This window comes from Mycteria americana, chromosome 8, assembly GCF_035582795.1.
Source record: "Mycteria americana isolate JAX WOST 10 ecotype Jacksonville Zoo and Gardens chromosome 8, USCA_MyAme_1.0, whole genome shotgun sequence".
Taxonomy (NCBI): domain Eukaryota; kingdom Metazoa; phylum Chordata; class Aves; order Ciconiiformes; family Ciconiidae; genus Mycteria; species Mycteria americana.
In genome coordinates, this window is record NC_134372.1 from 2,892,564 (window position 1) to 2,904,754 (window position 12,191).

A 12,191-nucleotide genomic window follows, 5' to 3' on the forward strand; every position below is an offset into this window, starting at 1 on the left:
AGAGAGGAAGCCTCACTATCAGTTGGCTATACCAAGTGAGGTATAGATTGTATGTCTTAAATGAAGAAGCCTGCCTATGAGAAAGAGAAGAGGAGATACGGAATAATGTGAATGTAGGCAGGCTTATTTTAGTTCTGATTTATTTAGATCAAATGCTAGGTGCAGAAATCAAGCAATCAAGCAGAAATACAAGCTTCAAAATGGCAGTGGAATGAAAAGCTTGGGAAGCTAAATTATACCCTAAAAGCTATGCTCCGTTGTACGAGTGAAGAACAACATTCAGTCAGCCTGGCTCTTCTGTTATGATTTATGCAGGAGAAATCTGGAACAAAATAACAGTGACTCAGAATTACAGGAACAGCTGTGCCAAGAACTCTTGTATAGGGACAAGACAGCTGACATGGATTGTAAAGCTGGCTGGAGACTTATTGGAGGAAAAATGAAGGAAATAATGACTGCATGCTCTGAAGAAAATGCAAATAAAAAGGCTTTCTGTGACCTATAATTAAGTGGAAGGAAGGAGGCACGATTTAAAGTGTTTGTGGTTTGCAGGAGTTAAATTTAGATGTGGTCTGAGTTTACAGTCAAAGAAAGGAGTGTCCCAGTTCTTCTCAGCTGCAGGTATAAAACCAAAGTGACCTCTTGTGTTACGCTAGCAGTAGTCTAGTGTTTTGTCACAGCAAATATGATCAGTTTTGCCAAGTTCCAAATTTTTCCTACAAATATGGTGATGTGGCCTAATGGTGGTGATGCATTACTCGCTGGTTAAAATGTATAGGTGAACTGTGCTTTTGCAGCATTACCTTCATAATGTAGTAACATTATCTCAAACTGTCTCTGAATTAGATGTTCCAGGCATCTTCCAACTGGAAAATCTGAGCATGGTAATGTTGAGAGTTGCCCTCGGGAGTTTTCTACCATTGTGGATTTGCCTGCCCCATAATTTGTAACTCATTCTGTAAAAGTGTTCACTTCTTATTTTTCACCTAAGAATGAGGTTAGGTTTTTCAGTCCACATGAGGAGCAGGCTGTTTAAATTTATGGAGTATCCAATGCTTTTCTCTTTGCCAAGAACTTGGGCTTCATATGTTGTTAACTTTTGTTTTGTTCCCTCTTGCTAATATTGACTCCAGCTGTTTAAAAAAGTATCTTCAAAACCTGTTCAGCAAGCAGTATTGGTGGATTTAATGAATATCATGGCTTGTGCAGCCAGTCCAATTCTTTTTCCAGGATCAAATGCAGGTGATGGATTGCACTTGTGTTTCTTCATGTACTGTTCTAACGTGAAATCGGAACAAACCCTAGGTTGGAGCTATAACTTTGATCCAGTGATGTACTGAAGTTGGACAAATCGGGTGTTAATCTTGGTTAAGAGGAGAGAAATTTTTTTTCTAACCTGTAGTTGATGTGTTTCTTCCCCCTTGGGACTTTTTTTGACACAGCTGGCACGAGCCACAGTACGTGATCCCAAAACCGGTGTCCTTACAGTGGCTAGCTACAGGGTATCAAAAAGGTAAGCATAGAGAAGAGTTTAGCTTTAAGGTTTTTGTGCTTAACAGCTGTTATCTGCTACCTACAGCTGAAAAATTGAAGTGCTTTGCATGTAGCAAAAGCTTGCACAACAAATGCATGGTAGATGGCTCTTTTAGCCATCTGACTGAGGGCAGAAGAATCCTTCTGCCTTGGGAAATGGGTTGTTGTGGTTGGTATTCCAAAATAACGTGTTTCAATCCTTCCCTTATCCTAGCTCATGGTTGGAGGAAGATGATGATCCTGTTGTGGCCAAAGTGAATCAACGAATGCAGCAGATCACAGGGTTAACAGTGAAAACAGCTGAACTATTGCAGGTTGGTACGCTTCTCTTGTTAGACTTCATCCTGGTAAAATTAGCTGCTGGTCAGGGGGGTCTGGTGCTTATGCAGATACAAACATAGGCTGGCTCTTATCCAGTCCCTCTTAGGGCTTCTGTTGTCTGCTGACTAAGCACATGGAGTAGGTAAGGTGTTTATGGTGTGTGCGGTGTTCCCAGCTTTTGCTGGCTGTAAGGACCTGGCAGGTAGATGTTTTCCCTTTGTGTGCCAGGCAGCGAAGGGTGGAGATATCAAAGAAATAGAAGATAACTTTGTGCAGGAATCTGTGATTTATCAGCTTGAGGGAAATGCCTGCCACTTATCTTCAAGTCTGCAAAAGCTGAACCTCTTTCCTAGTTGAACCTTTCAGAGATGCAAATATTTTTCATAGTCCTGCTATATTCTCATATGAAGTCTGATCTTTGGCTGTCTGTTGAGGAGAGGAAAGAGAGTAGGAGTGGTACAGCACTGCCAGAATAGCTGTACCTTAGCCTGTTTACTGCTTCTCTTCCTCCATGCTCCTCGAATTCCTGTTTTAGAGCCTGATTGAAGTGCTGTTGATTATTGGCTATCCACAGAAACCAGGTAATTGTGTAGTGATCTCAGAGACATGTTAACTGCAGCCTCAGAGTAACTAAATCGTAAGTTATGTGATCTTCAGATAAAGCATTCTGTGTTCCTGGATGGGCATGTGTATGTAACAGATCATATATGTGTGACACAGAATGTAATTCTAGGTTGTGTATCTCCTAGTTTGGACACACATACTAGAGAACTACAAGCACTCAGCTCCCTCCTCTTTAGAGGAGGGAGCAAGAGTGGTAAAACTATTGCTGCTAATTCATGTTAAACAGGCTGTTGTAGTGTAAAGTAGAGTGCTGCCATTGAGAAACACTTGGTACTGAGAAATATTCTCGGTGAAACCTTTAAACTGTGAAAGGGAGAGAGCACTTAAGTTGTTTCTCATCCACATATGTAATTTCTGGCAATCTAAACAGAAATTCAGTGTGCTATAGATAACAATCGTGCCACAAAGTGCTGTTTCTCAAAGCATGGTTTGGATTTCTAAGAGCGAATGCTATCTCCTGTGACTTGCAGTGACTTGCAGTTCAATGGATGTTTATGCTTCCTTCTTCCATGCTGTAGGTTGCCAACTATGGAATGGGAGGGCAGTATGAGCCACACTTTGATTTTTCTAGGGTAAGATTACACTTTCAGTTATTTCTTAGTGGGGTGGTGGTGGGGGAACAGTTTATTTTGAGAGAAAACTGTTGAAACTGTTTTCTGTTAAACACTTAATATATAGCCCTGTTGCATGTATGGATTATGACTTTTGAAAAGCCTTTGCGCTGCCTTCTCTGATGCTGAAAGTTCAAGAGAACAATGAACAAATCTGCCTGCTTATCTTTGTCACCTTGGTTCCTTGCACAGTAGAGAGACACTAAAAGATAGTCATGCAGCACTCGAATATGCTCTTTCCATTACTTTATTCAGAAACTGAGGTCTGCAAGCCCTGGGTTGTGAGTCTGTGCTATTCTGTTAACCTTGCTGAACTTGGAAGCCTATCTGAGTCCTCCTTTGGTGGATATTTTAAAGCACTTTGCAGGAGCTGGCTGAGGAGGAGACATCCTCCCACCCCCCTTCAGAAAACTGGCCATTATGGAAATACTTATGTGTCATAGAGCCCTTCTGACAAAACCCTTAGCGTGGCTGCAGTTATAGGGTCCAAAGAGGGTTTGTCGGGTCTGTGTTCAGGAGGACAGTGCTACAGTGAGCAGGAGAACAGTCAGCTGGTCAGTGCCAGATCTGCAGTAGGCACTAGAGGGCTCTACCTGGCAGGTAACAGCTCTGGTTTCCTGCAAGTGGGGAGAGAAGAGGAACAGAAATTCTTAATTGTCACCCTAAAACAGTTTATGAACATGCTAATTGTACTGAAGAGCTATGGCGCCTGGGAATTTCAAATATAAAATCCATCTGATGCCTTGGTTTCCAGTAGAACCGTGGCATTGCAATGGAATCTGGCTTAATTCAGGCTGTCCCGGTGGTTTTACCTGGTAGAAGGGATTGCTGCAGCCAGAGCGCAACCCAATAATTGAGTGCAGAATTGAAGCCACCCAACTTAGCACTGTTTAAAAAAATAAAAATAAAAAAATCTTGAACTTCAACACTGTGGAAGCTCATATTCGTTAGCTTTGGCCTGTTGAGAGAATTTTCCTGTTAACTTCAAGGCTGTTTCGTTTCCTGAGTCAAGCAAATGCTCTTAAATTCTCCTCAAAGCCTTTGAACTCAAGGACCTCAGCCATCAAACTGGCCAGGGTGGACTTGACTTTTGGATTAGGCAGCTGGGGCAGAGCTCCACTTGGAACATAACCTTGGCTGCAGTCATCAGTTAAGGCAAGGCAATCGCAGAATTTGCCATAGTTTTGGACTGGTCCTCTAGGCTCTCTGTGCATCACAGATTTCTGTATTTGAAATACAGAGATACTGCTGTGTCTCCCCACCTCCTGATCAGGCATGCAACTTTTTGTTCCCTTGCAGTTCTCGTAGGGACACATTAATAATTACGTATTATGATTTTGAGATTTTACTGGTTGCTCAAAAGTTAGAGAAATCTTTTGATACTGAAGTTCAGGAATGCATGGCTGGACCTGGGTTTGGCAGTGGTGGCAGAAACCAGGGAATCCCCTGTATCTCAATGCTCTTTTGTTGGCTCTTAGATGGAATTTGCATATGCGGGTGCAAAAGTCTTTTTTTTTTTTTTTTTTTATGAAGCCACTTCAGGAAAGGCCTTTTATTTCTTGAAATAGGCTTCAGGTAGATTGAACTCTAACATCTTACGAGATGGTGGCTGTGGTTTTCCTTGCTGTTTGTTTTTTTTCTCATACTGATTTCTGCTTTTCTTTAAATGTTGAAGATTATTGTTTTTGTGTAGAAGAATGCACCTTTCTGTCTCCTGGCTGAAACTACTTCCTGACTATTAGCAATGTAAATAAACTTTTAATTGCATCTTTTTTGAAGGGAGGAGACACACATCAATATTCTAGATGTTCTTTCCGCTTCTAAACTGGCACCAACACAATCTCATACTTCAACAAATGCAACTCAATGTTTCCTACAGAGTAAAGACAATTTGATCTTTTTGATGTGGTCCTTAATCCTAGATAGTCGACCACCTGAAAGAAGTTCACATTGCTATTCTGCAATTTTGCTTGCTGGCAAAAAATGCATTTTCTCTTCTCATGACAGTATTTTGTTGAGTCACTGCTACATTTACGAGAATCTAATGTGTTATCTAAAGCCCACTGAAGATGAGGTTTTTTTCATGATTGCCTCAGTTGTTGACTTTGGATCAGTGCCCAGTACAGTAGTGGCCCGTTGTTAACTTTAACTTTACTTGGATAACATTTGTGCCACAGGCCCTGAAAACATTGCTTCTATTCTGCCTGAAGAATTGCTTCAGTGCTACTTCTCCTTATAGCATCTGAGTGCTATGTGCATGCATTTATGCCCCCTGGCTGCAATTTGTAATGGCTTTAATGTTGCCCTGTATCAGTTGTTCCCTGTTTATTCCAACTCTTTAAATTGGGCTTAAGGATCTCTCTGCAGAGCTACACATATGTAACACTAGTGTGAGCCTGTTTGGAACTTGGGTTAAAGTTGTTGTCTGTTACAGCGACCCTTTGACAGCACACTCAAATCGGAAGGAAATAGGCTAGCGACGTTTCTTAACTATGTAAGTACCTCTGTTTGTCTGCTGTCTGTGAGCTTGAAGTTTGCAGTTATTCTCATTTAATTTTATAGAAAGATGAGCCAGATGCTTTCAAGCGGTTAGGGACTGGAAATCGTGTGGCCACTTTTTTAAACTATGTAAGTATGATGATCCTTTGTGCATTGAGTGTAACTTTAGCAGCATCTTGTTTACAGCTTGTGCAGTCGATTATTTGTAGAGATTCCCTGGCACCTGGAAGTAGGGATTTCATTATTCTTGCAGCATCAGGTGCTGTCCCATCTGAGTTGACAGAATTCTGGTGGTATTTAACCTCAGAGCAGAAAATTTGAATATAGGGCCCAGCTTCCCCTTTTGGCCACTCTACTATGAAATCTTTGATTTCATTGATTCCTGTTGGTGGGAGAGGAGAATTTGGCTTGTTTCTCAAAGGTGGGTGCTTGGGGTACTCCTCGTGGTACGCTGTTTGAGAACTTGACTGTCGGCCATTTACTGTGAGACAGTCATGTTCTTCCACCCCTGTTTGACAGCACTTGATGTTGTGGTCTGTCAGCCTCCATTTTAGCTGGTTGTCAAAGCTAGAGTTACTCTGGCATAGCTGTCGCTTCAGCAAATGGAGGAGACGTAGCTAATAAACTCGGTGCAAGTGGGTTACAAATGCAGAATTGAAAAGATTCATTAGCTGCATGCGTTATACAGCCTACAGACCATGTACACTGGAATCGTAAACATAACTGCCACTGATGCTAGTGGCCTAATGTTTGCACAGTAGTCTTCTGACAATATTTTATCTATCAACTTATACTTACTATATCAGTAATTAGGATCACCTAATCTACTATGTCTAACTTCTGAGTCATACAACTTCAAATTTAAAATTCTGTGATGAAATATTTATGGCTGAGCTGCTATGTTCTGTGTGAAATGCAGCTCAAACCAGAAATACTTTCAACTTGATATGGCGGGGGAGGAAATGACCTCTGAAACAAGAATCAGAATAAGATAAGTAGCTGTGAAATAGTCTGCTGCTAAGAGGCTTTAGTTTTAAATTGTCTTTATCTGTATTTTGTTTGCTTCTCAGACTTTTGGGCAAGCCTTGATTTTTTTAGAGTGAATGATATGCACCTTATTCTCTACCAGTTGTACATGGTCAAAGGTGATTTACCCTTGTATGTCCCATGTAAAACATACCATACGTGTACCAACACCCTTACTAAAAAGAGTGGTTGTGTTGCTGAGATGTAGGTATTAACTTGCAAAGTTGCATGCACATGCTTTCTAGTTGGAAGGGGCAAAAACCTGTGCACCTATGGCATCTTATGCCCTTTTATTGTAGGTACCAAGCAGGAGGACACCAGAGTGGTAATAACATCTGCTTTAAACAGAAATCCAAGTTACAATAGAGAATGTGGGGATGTGGGCAGTTTATTAACAGTAGTTCTGCTGTTTAAATTTGGTGGGAGCTGGATCTGATTCATTTGTTTCCTTTAAATAGAATGTGATCAAAAACTCACTGAAATAAGTGGAAAGACTTTCTATTTTTAATGGTAGTGTTTCCAGGAACTTCAGTGGGGTTTGGATCAAGTCTAGAATTTATAGTGAATCCATCGTTACTGATGAATTCAATAGGGTTAAATTCATTCCAGTGTAGAAGGGCAAAGCATAAAGATATATGCTTTTGTTTTGAGTCGCATAGCTGTATATATTAAAGCTTGAGATGCATAAAGCACTTGAAGTGGCATAACGTCACTGGTGAACAGCATAGAAACAGTGCAGAAAGTGAGGTTTTCTAATAGTTTGTATGGTTTTTGAAGTGGTTGACCAAGATGCATAAACTAAATTATGAAAATCAGTTCCAAAGACATGGTTTCAATTTATGAGGAAACATGTGGTTTAACAGACGCTTACTTCTTTTCCTAATTGGATCATAAACTGGAATGAAATTCTTGAAACTGACTTACTCTGAAGTCCTCTCCCTTATTCTAGAGTACTAGCTTATTAACACTGCAGGTACACAACTTCTTATGGCTAATTGTTTGTGCAGTAGATCATATATAATCTAGACAAAGTGCTGAACAAAAGCCTTCAGCTGAAATAAAAGCCTTCAATAGCAAGTACTGTTGCTTTTGCAGTTCGTGCTGGTTGAAGTGCGTCCTTTCCTCACCAGTGCCTCTCGTAGAGGTGCAAGTAGAAATCTCTCTGTGTTAGGGCTTGGGGCACTTTAGTGTTTGGGACTGCATGTGCAAAAAGTGTTGTAAATGGACAGAGTTTGTGGACTTTGTTTTCTCAGATGAGTGATGTAGAAGCTGGAGGAGCTACAGTTTTCCCAGATTTTGGGGCAGCAATATGGCCCAAGAAGGTAAAATCTGTTTGTGTGGTGTTTGATTTCTGCTCTCTCCTGTTACTGTCTCTTCCTCAGTACTGTCCCGCATCCATTTAAAAGTCAGCGAATGTGACAAAGTGCTGTTCATTGCAACTTGATCGACAGGCTGCTGTGCATCCAGGCAGCTGGAGCTGATCTTGCAGCCTGCAGGGCTGCTTCCTTTGTTTTACAATGTATAATGAGAACAGTTCCTGTGTAGAGCTGCTAACAAGAACACTTGTGTTCAGGTAGAATTCCTCTCTACTCTGAACATGGCTGAAGTAATAGGGTGGGACTAAGGGGTTTTTTACGTGCTGTCAGCGATGGCCTATGTTAAAGTGCTTCATAAGAGCCTGCAGCTGAATTTATAGGCATTTCCCCCCACCTTACTGTAACCTGATTAATTATATTGACTAGGTTCTGACTAATCCAGATCTGATTTCACTTTTCAGGGAACAGCAGTGTTTTGGTACAATCTTTTCAGAAGTGGCGAGGGTGATTATAGAACAAGGCATGCAGCTTGTCCAGTACTAGTAGGGTGTAAATGGGGTGAGTAATACTCCTTTAGGAACAAAACCTGAAGGGAAGGCTCATGTGTGTGCAAAGCTGGTGATATACTGAACCCTTATAACAGCATTTAATAACCTGGGTGTTGCCATTTTAACTACTGGAGTCATTTGGCCATAATGAAAACTCCCACCATCAATATCGTGTAGTATTGAGCAGCTACGTTGTTCAGCCATAGCTTTTCTAGTGAGTTTGTTTTGTGTCAATGACAGCACAAAGTGTGTAAGAATGTCACTGGGTTTGTCTAGTGTCACTTGACTAGAATCAGGTCTGTTCCTACAAAGATTTGTGCGTAGTTTTAGCTGCAAAAGGAGGAGACCTCCTTTGTAAGGTAAACGTGAATGTTTGGACACTGGGAATTTCTGCTAACTGCTGAAAGCTTCTCAAGCTTCATGTCATCCATTCCCATACCCACCTCCCTGAGGCTCCACGGTATTCCCCTGGAGTGCCAGAGCATACTGATCTATAAATGATACCAGACCCAGAATATACTGCTCTGTTACTGAGGGCCCCCGAATTGTGCAATTGGAAAGATCCTTTCTTCCCCAGCCCTTTGCATCTTCCTATGTCTTTCCCATTGGATGGGTAGAAAAATATAAGCAAGGATCCTCAGACTGAAAGATGAGATTTTACTTGAAGTAACCATCTGGCTTGTGGTGATACATGCACTGGGTATGTGGTGGTAACTAATTTCACGTCCTTGTTCCACAGTTTCAAACAAATGGTTTCACGAAAGAGGAAACGAATTCTTAAGACCTTGTGGGAGAACAGAGGTTGACTGAAACCCAACCTGCTGCAAGCCTTTGTTTCTCTGTCTCCTTTTCTACTGTTGTTTGTTCCAGTTCATTTCTAAGAAATGGTCCATCTTTTTCTCCAAGAGTCCTGGCACTTTACCAAAAAAGGACAACAAAATATGTAACACCTGTGAAAGAAAGTAAATGGCATTGTACACATACTTGTGTTTTGGTTGCTGTTATTTCCATGTTCCCCCCGCCCCTGCCATCCTCCTTTGACCTGCCTTCCGCCCTCCCAACTTTCTCCGTACTAGTGGTGCAAACAGTGCTGTGGGCGATTCAGTATGTTTGGGTGCCTGGTCTTGTGCCTTTTGTACCTCAGAAGATTTAGATGTTAAATATTTCTTTGAACCAAAGGGGTTTTTTTTAAAGTTTTGTGTACATGTTGATTTTATTGTATTTCTATGGATCGCAAGTTTTGAAACAAAAATAAATGTTCTTTCCATAAGGTGATTCTCTATTCTGTGTCCTTAATAGGTACATCAGTACTTGGTTTTAGGGAGCAGTGGGCCTCTACTTTTTCTGTTTGTTGAGGGCCTGTTGCTGCTTTGCCCTTTTCCTGTAGAAAATACATCATGGCTTTGGACACTTTTATTTAAGGCTCCAGCACATGACACAGAACTGTTGCACCTTCTACTGAAGCTGGAAAGGTTTAATTTGTGTATGGAAACTATAATGTATCCGGGGAGCAGGCAGGCTGCACATTTTGGGCCAATGGCAACTGTGACCTCAGAAGTATTACACTTATGAGAAGCCTTTCCCTGTTATATTAACTTTTCTCTTGTGGGGTACTATCTGGTTTTGATGCAAGCAGTTACAAAAATCTGAAGCCTTTCAAGACTTTCAACAGTCTTGACAATTCTTGATCCAAAAAGTAGGGGTGTCTGCTGAGGAAACACTGCCTTTTTACCACAGTAACACCTGATCTGGCAGAGCGTGACACCTATGGAAGTCAGTAGGATGGCTTGCAAGCAAATCTTAATCTGCTTTTGTAGACCGGAGCAGGGTTTTGTCTTGCCCTTCAGACAGGCTGGGAATAATTATGCCCTTTGAACACAAGGATTCAGATTCTCCTTTGCCTTTTTGCTTTGTTGGTGCTTGTGTAACGGCCACAAGCCCACACGTGGAAGACAGTGTTGTCCACAATAGAAAGGAAATCCCATTTTTGAATTATAGTTCAGAAGAAATAACAGTTAATTGCAAAAAAATAAATGAGCAAAGTTATGGAGAAATAGGCAAATGTTTCAGAAATGTAGAAACTTGCTGTTAGTACCAGACTGTTGTATCAATATGCCACTGTGCAGGGTGGATTGACTTCAGATCTCTCGCTGGCCGTTTCTGACTTCATGGGAATATGGATGACTGCAGGTGAACTTAAAGCCAAAAATGGTACTGGTTTTACAACTGTAAGTTGTTGCTTAAAGACTAGCTTGGGTAATTGTTAATATAGCAACATATGAAACTGGCTTGACAGAGTGAAAGAAACTTCAATGACGCTGAAACATCCCGTTGCAGTCATGATTGTCGTATGACAAACACTGGTTTCCTTTGTACTTCTTCATTGCCCTATGTTGTGCAAAGACTGGATGAGCTAGAATGAGGTAATTAAAACAACTGTCAGGCAGGATTAGAAGCAAGGAACCTGCTGTCCTCCTAGGAAAGGCTGTGGAACAGAAGGGGTTTACATGTTAGGTATAACAGATGTCATCAGCTTATTGTATTGGTAATAAAGCAATGTGATTTGCAATATATGTTCACATGCCCCTGCATTTTACATATGAGGAATTTATGAACTTAATGGTTATTGCTTTGTTTAGTCATTTAGATGCAGCGTGTAAGTACATGTATTCACTAAAGTTTTAATTTTTCTCTTAAACATAAGAGAAACCAGTTGTTTCTCTTCAACAACTGGTTGAAGAGAGAGGTCTTGGATTGCCCAGGCAGAGACTTGTTGAGCTCCAGTTGTTTAACAATCCTGAAATGAGAGGAGCCATTTGGTCTTGTAAATAAGCTTTGTGTGAACAGTTATAGCAGGTAGCTATAAAAATGGCAAGATTTTTTCCTAAAAGTTTTAATGACCTAGCACAGCATAGCTCGATAGTTGCTCTTGTATCTCTCTCAGCACTCCTTCACTTGCCGTGAACGCTGTGGTTGTTGGCTGGCTGTTCAGAATATTTCATTGCTGACCTCTAGTTTTCTTAGTAAAATCTCTCAGCACAACATAAACTTAGCAAAACTCCTTATTTCCTTTATAAAAAAGCATTCAATAATGGCAGCCTCACAGATGTGAAGAACTGCTGATGAGCCAAACCCACAATCTCTGGTTGGAACGCTTTGGATTTCAGGGGGAGGAAGAGGAATCTACTTAGACATTCTGTCAACGTGGTATGTTGACAGATAAAGTTCACATCAGGACTCTGGCCAAGAATCTGCACATCCCACTTCTGAAATAGTGTAGTTGCCTGGGAAATACCATTAACTGTGTTATACTGAACTTTTTAAAGCTAATTTTACTCGCTTGTTTTCTCTGGGAAAAATTCTATCCTCCTCTGAGGTGACTTCCACTTTGCTTCAGTCTGTCCCTGAAGTCCCATGTGATGAGTGTGGATGCAGAACTGCTCGAATGCTAAGCTTGCTTTTGTGCTGTGTGCGGGATTCGCGTATTGCTAATCTGCTCTGAAGAATAATAGCTATTTTAGAGAAAACAGCATATGTGGCTCATGGGCGTTCAGTAACCTCCCAGGCATGTTTGTGTAGTCTGGTAGATTATACTCCCTGTTCTGTCTTCTGTCATTCTAGAAGATGAACAGAATATGGCAATTAGCCTAAAATTAAGCCTAAGGGGTAGTTTTTAGACCTAAAAGAGAGAAGACTCATATGCTGGAACAAAT

General features: G+C 41.0%; 1 protein-coding gene across 12 annotated transcripts in view; it reads left to right on the forward strand.

The window, feature by feature from the left end:
- Positions 1–9,459, forward strand: part of P4HA2 (prolyl 4-hydroxylase subunit alpha 2) — a 31,392-nt gene extending 21,933 nt beyond the window's left edge. For 3 of the 12 annotated variants that reach the window (XM_075509411.1, XM_075509412.1, XM_075509413.1), the window contains exons 9-16: positions 1,443–1,513; positions 1,748–1,847; positions 2,997–3,050; positions 5,524–5,583; positions 5,652–5,717; positions 7,868–7,936; positions 8,392–8,488; positions 9,218–9,459. In XM_075509411.1, the coding sequence (XP_075365526.1) occupies positions 1,443–1,513; positions 1,748–1,847; positions 2,997–3,050; positions 5,524–5,583; positions 5,652–5,717; positions 7,868–7,936; positions 8,392–8,488; positions 9,218–9,288 (588 nt within the window). In that variant the 3' untranslated portion in view covers positions 9,289–9,459. Of the gene's footprint in view, positions 1–1,442; positions 1,514–1,747; positions 1,848–2,996; positions 3,051–5,523; positions 5,584–5,651; positions 5,718–6,658; positions 6,734–6,913; positions 6,940–7,867; positions 7,937–8,391; positions 8,489–9,217 lie in introns of those variants that run through there. The other 9 variants (XR_012776800.1, XR_012776799.1, XR_012776804.1 and 6 more) reach the window with 9 other exon arrangements.
- The last annotated feature ends 2,732 nt before the right edge of the window (positions 9,460–12,191 follow it).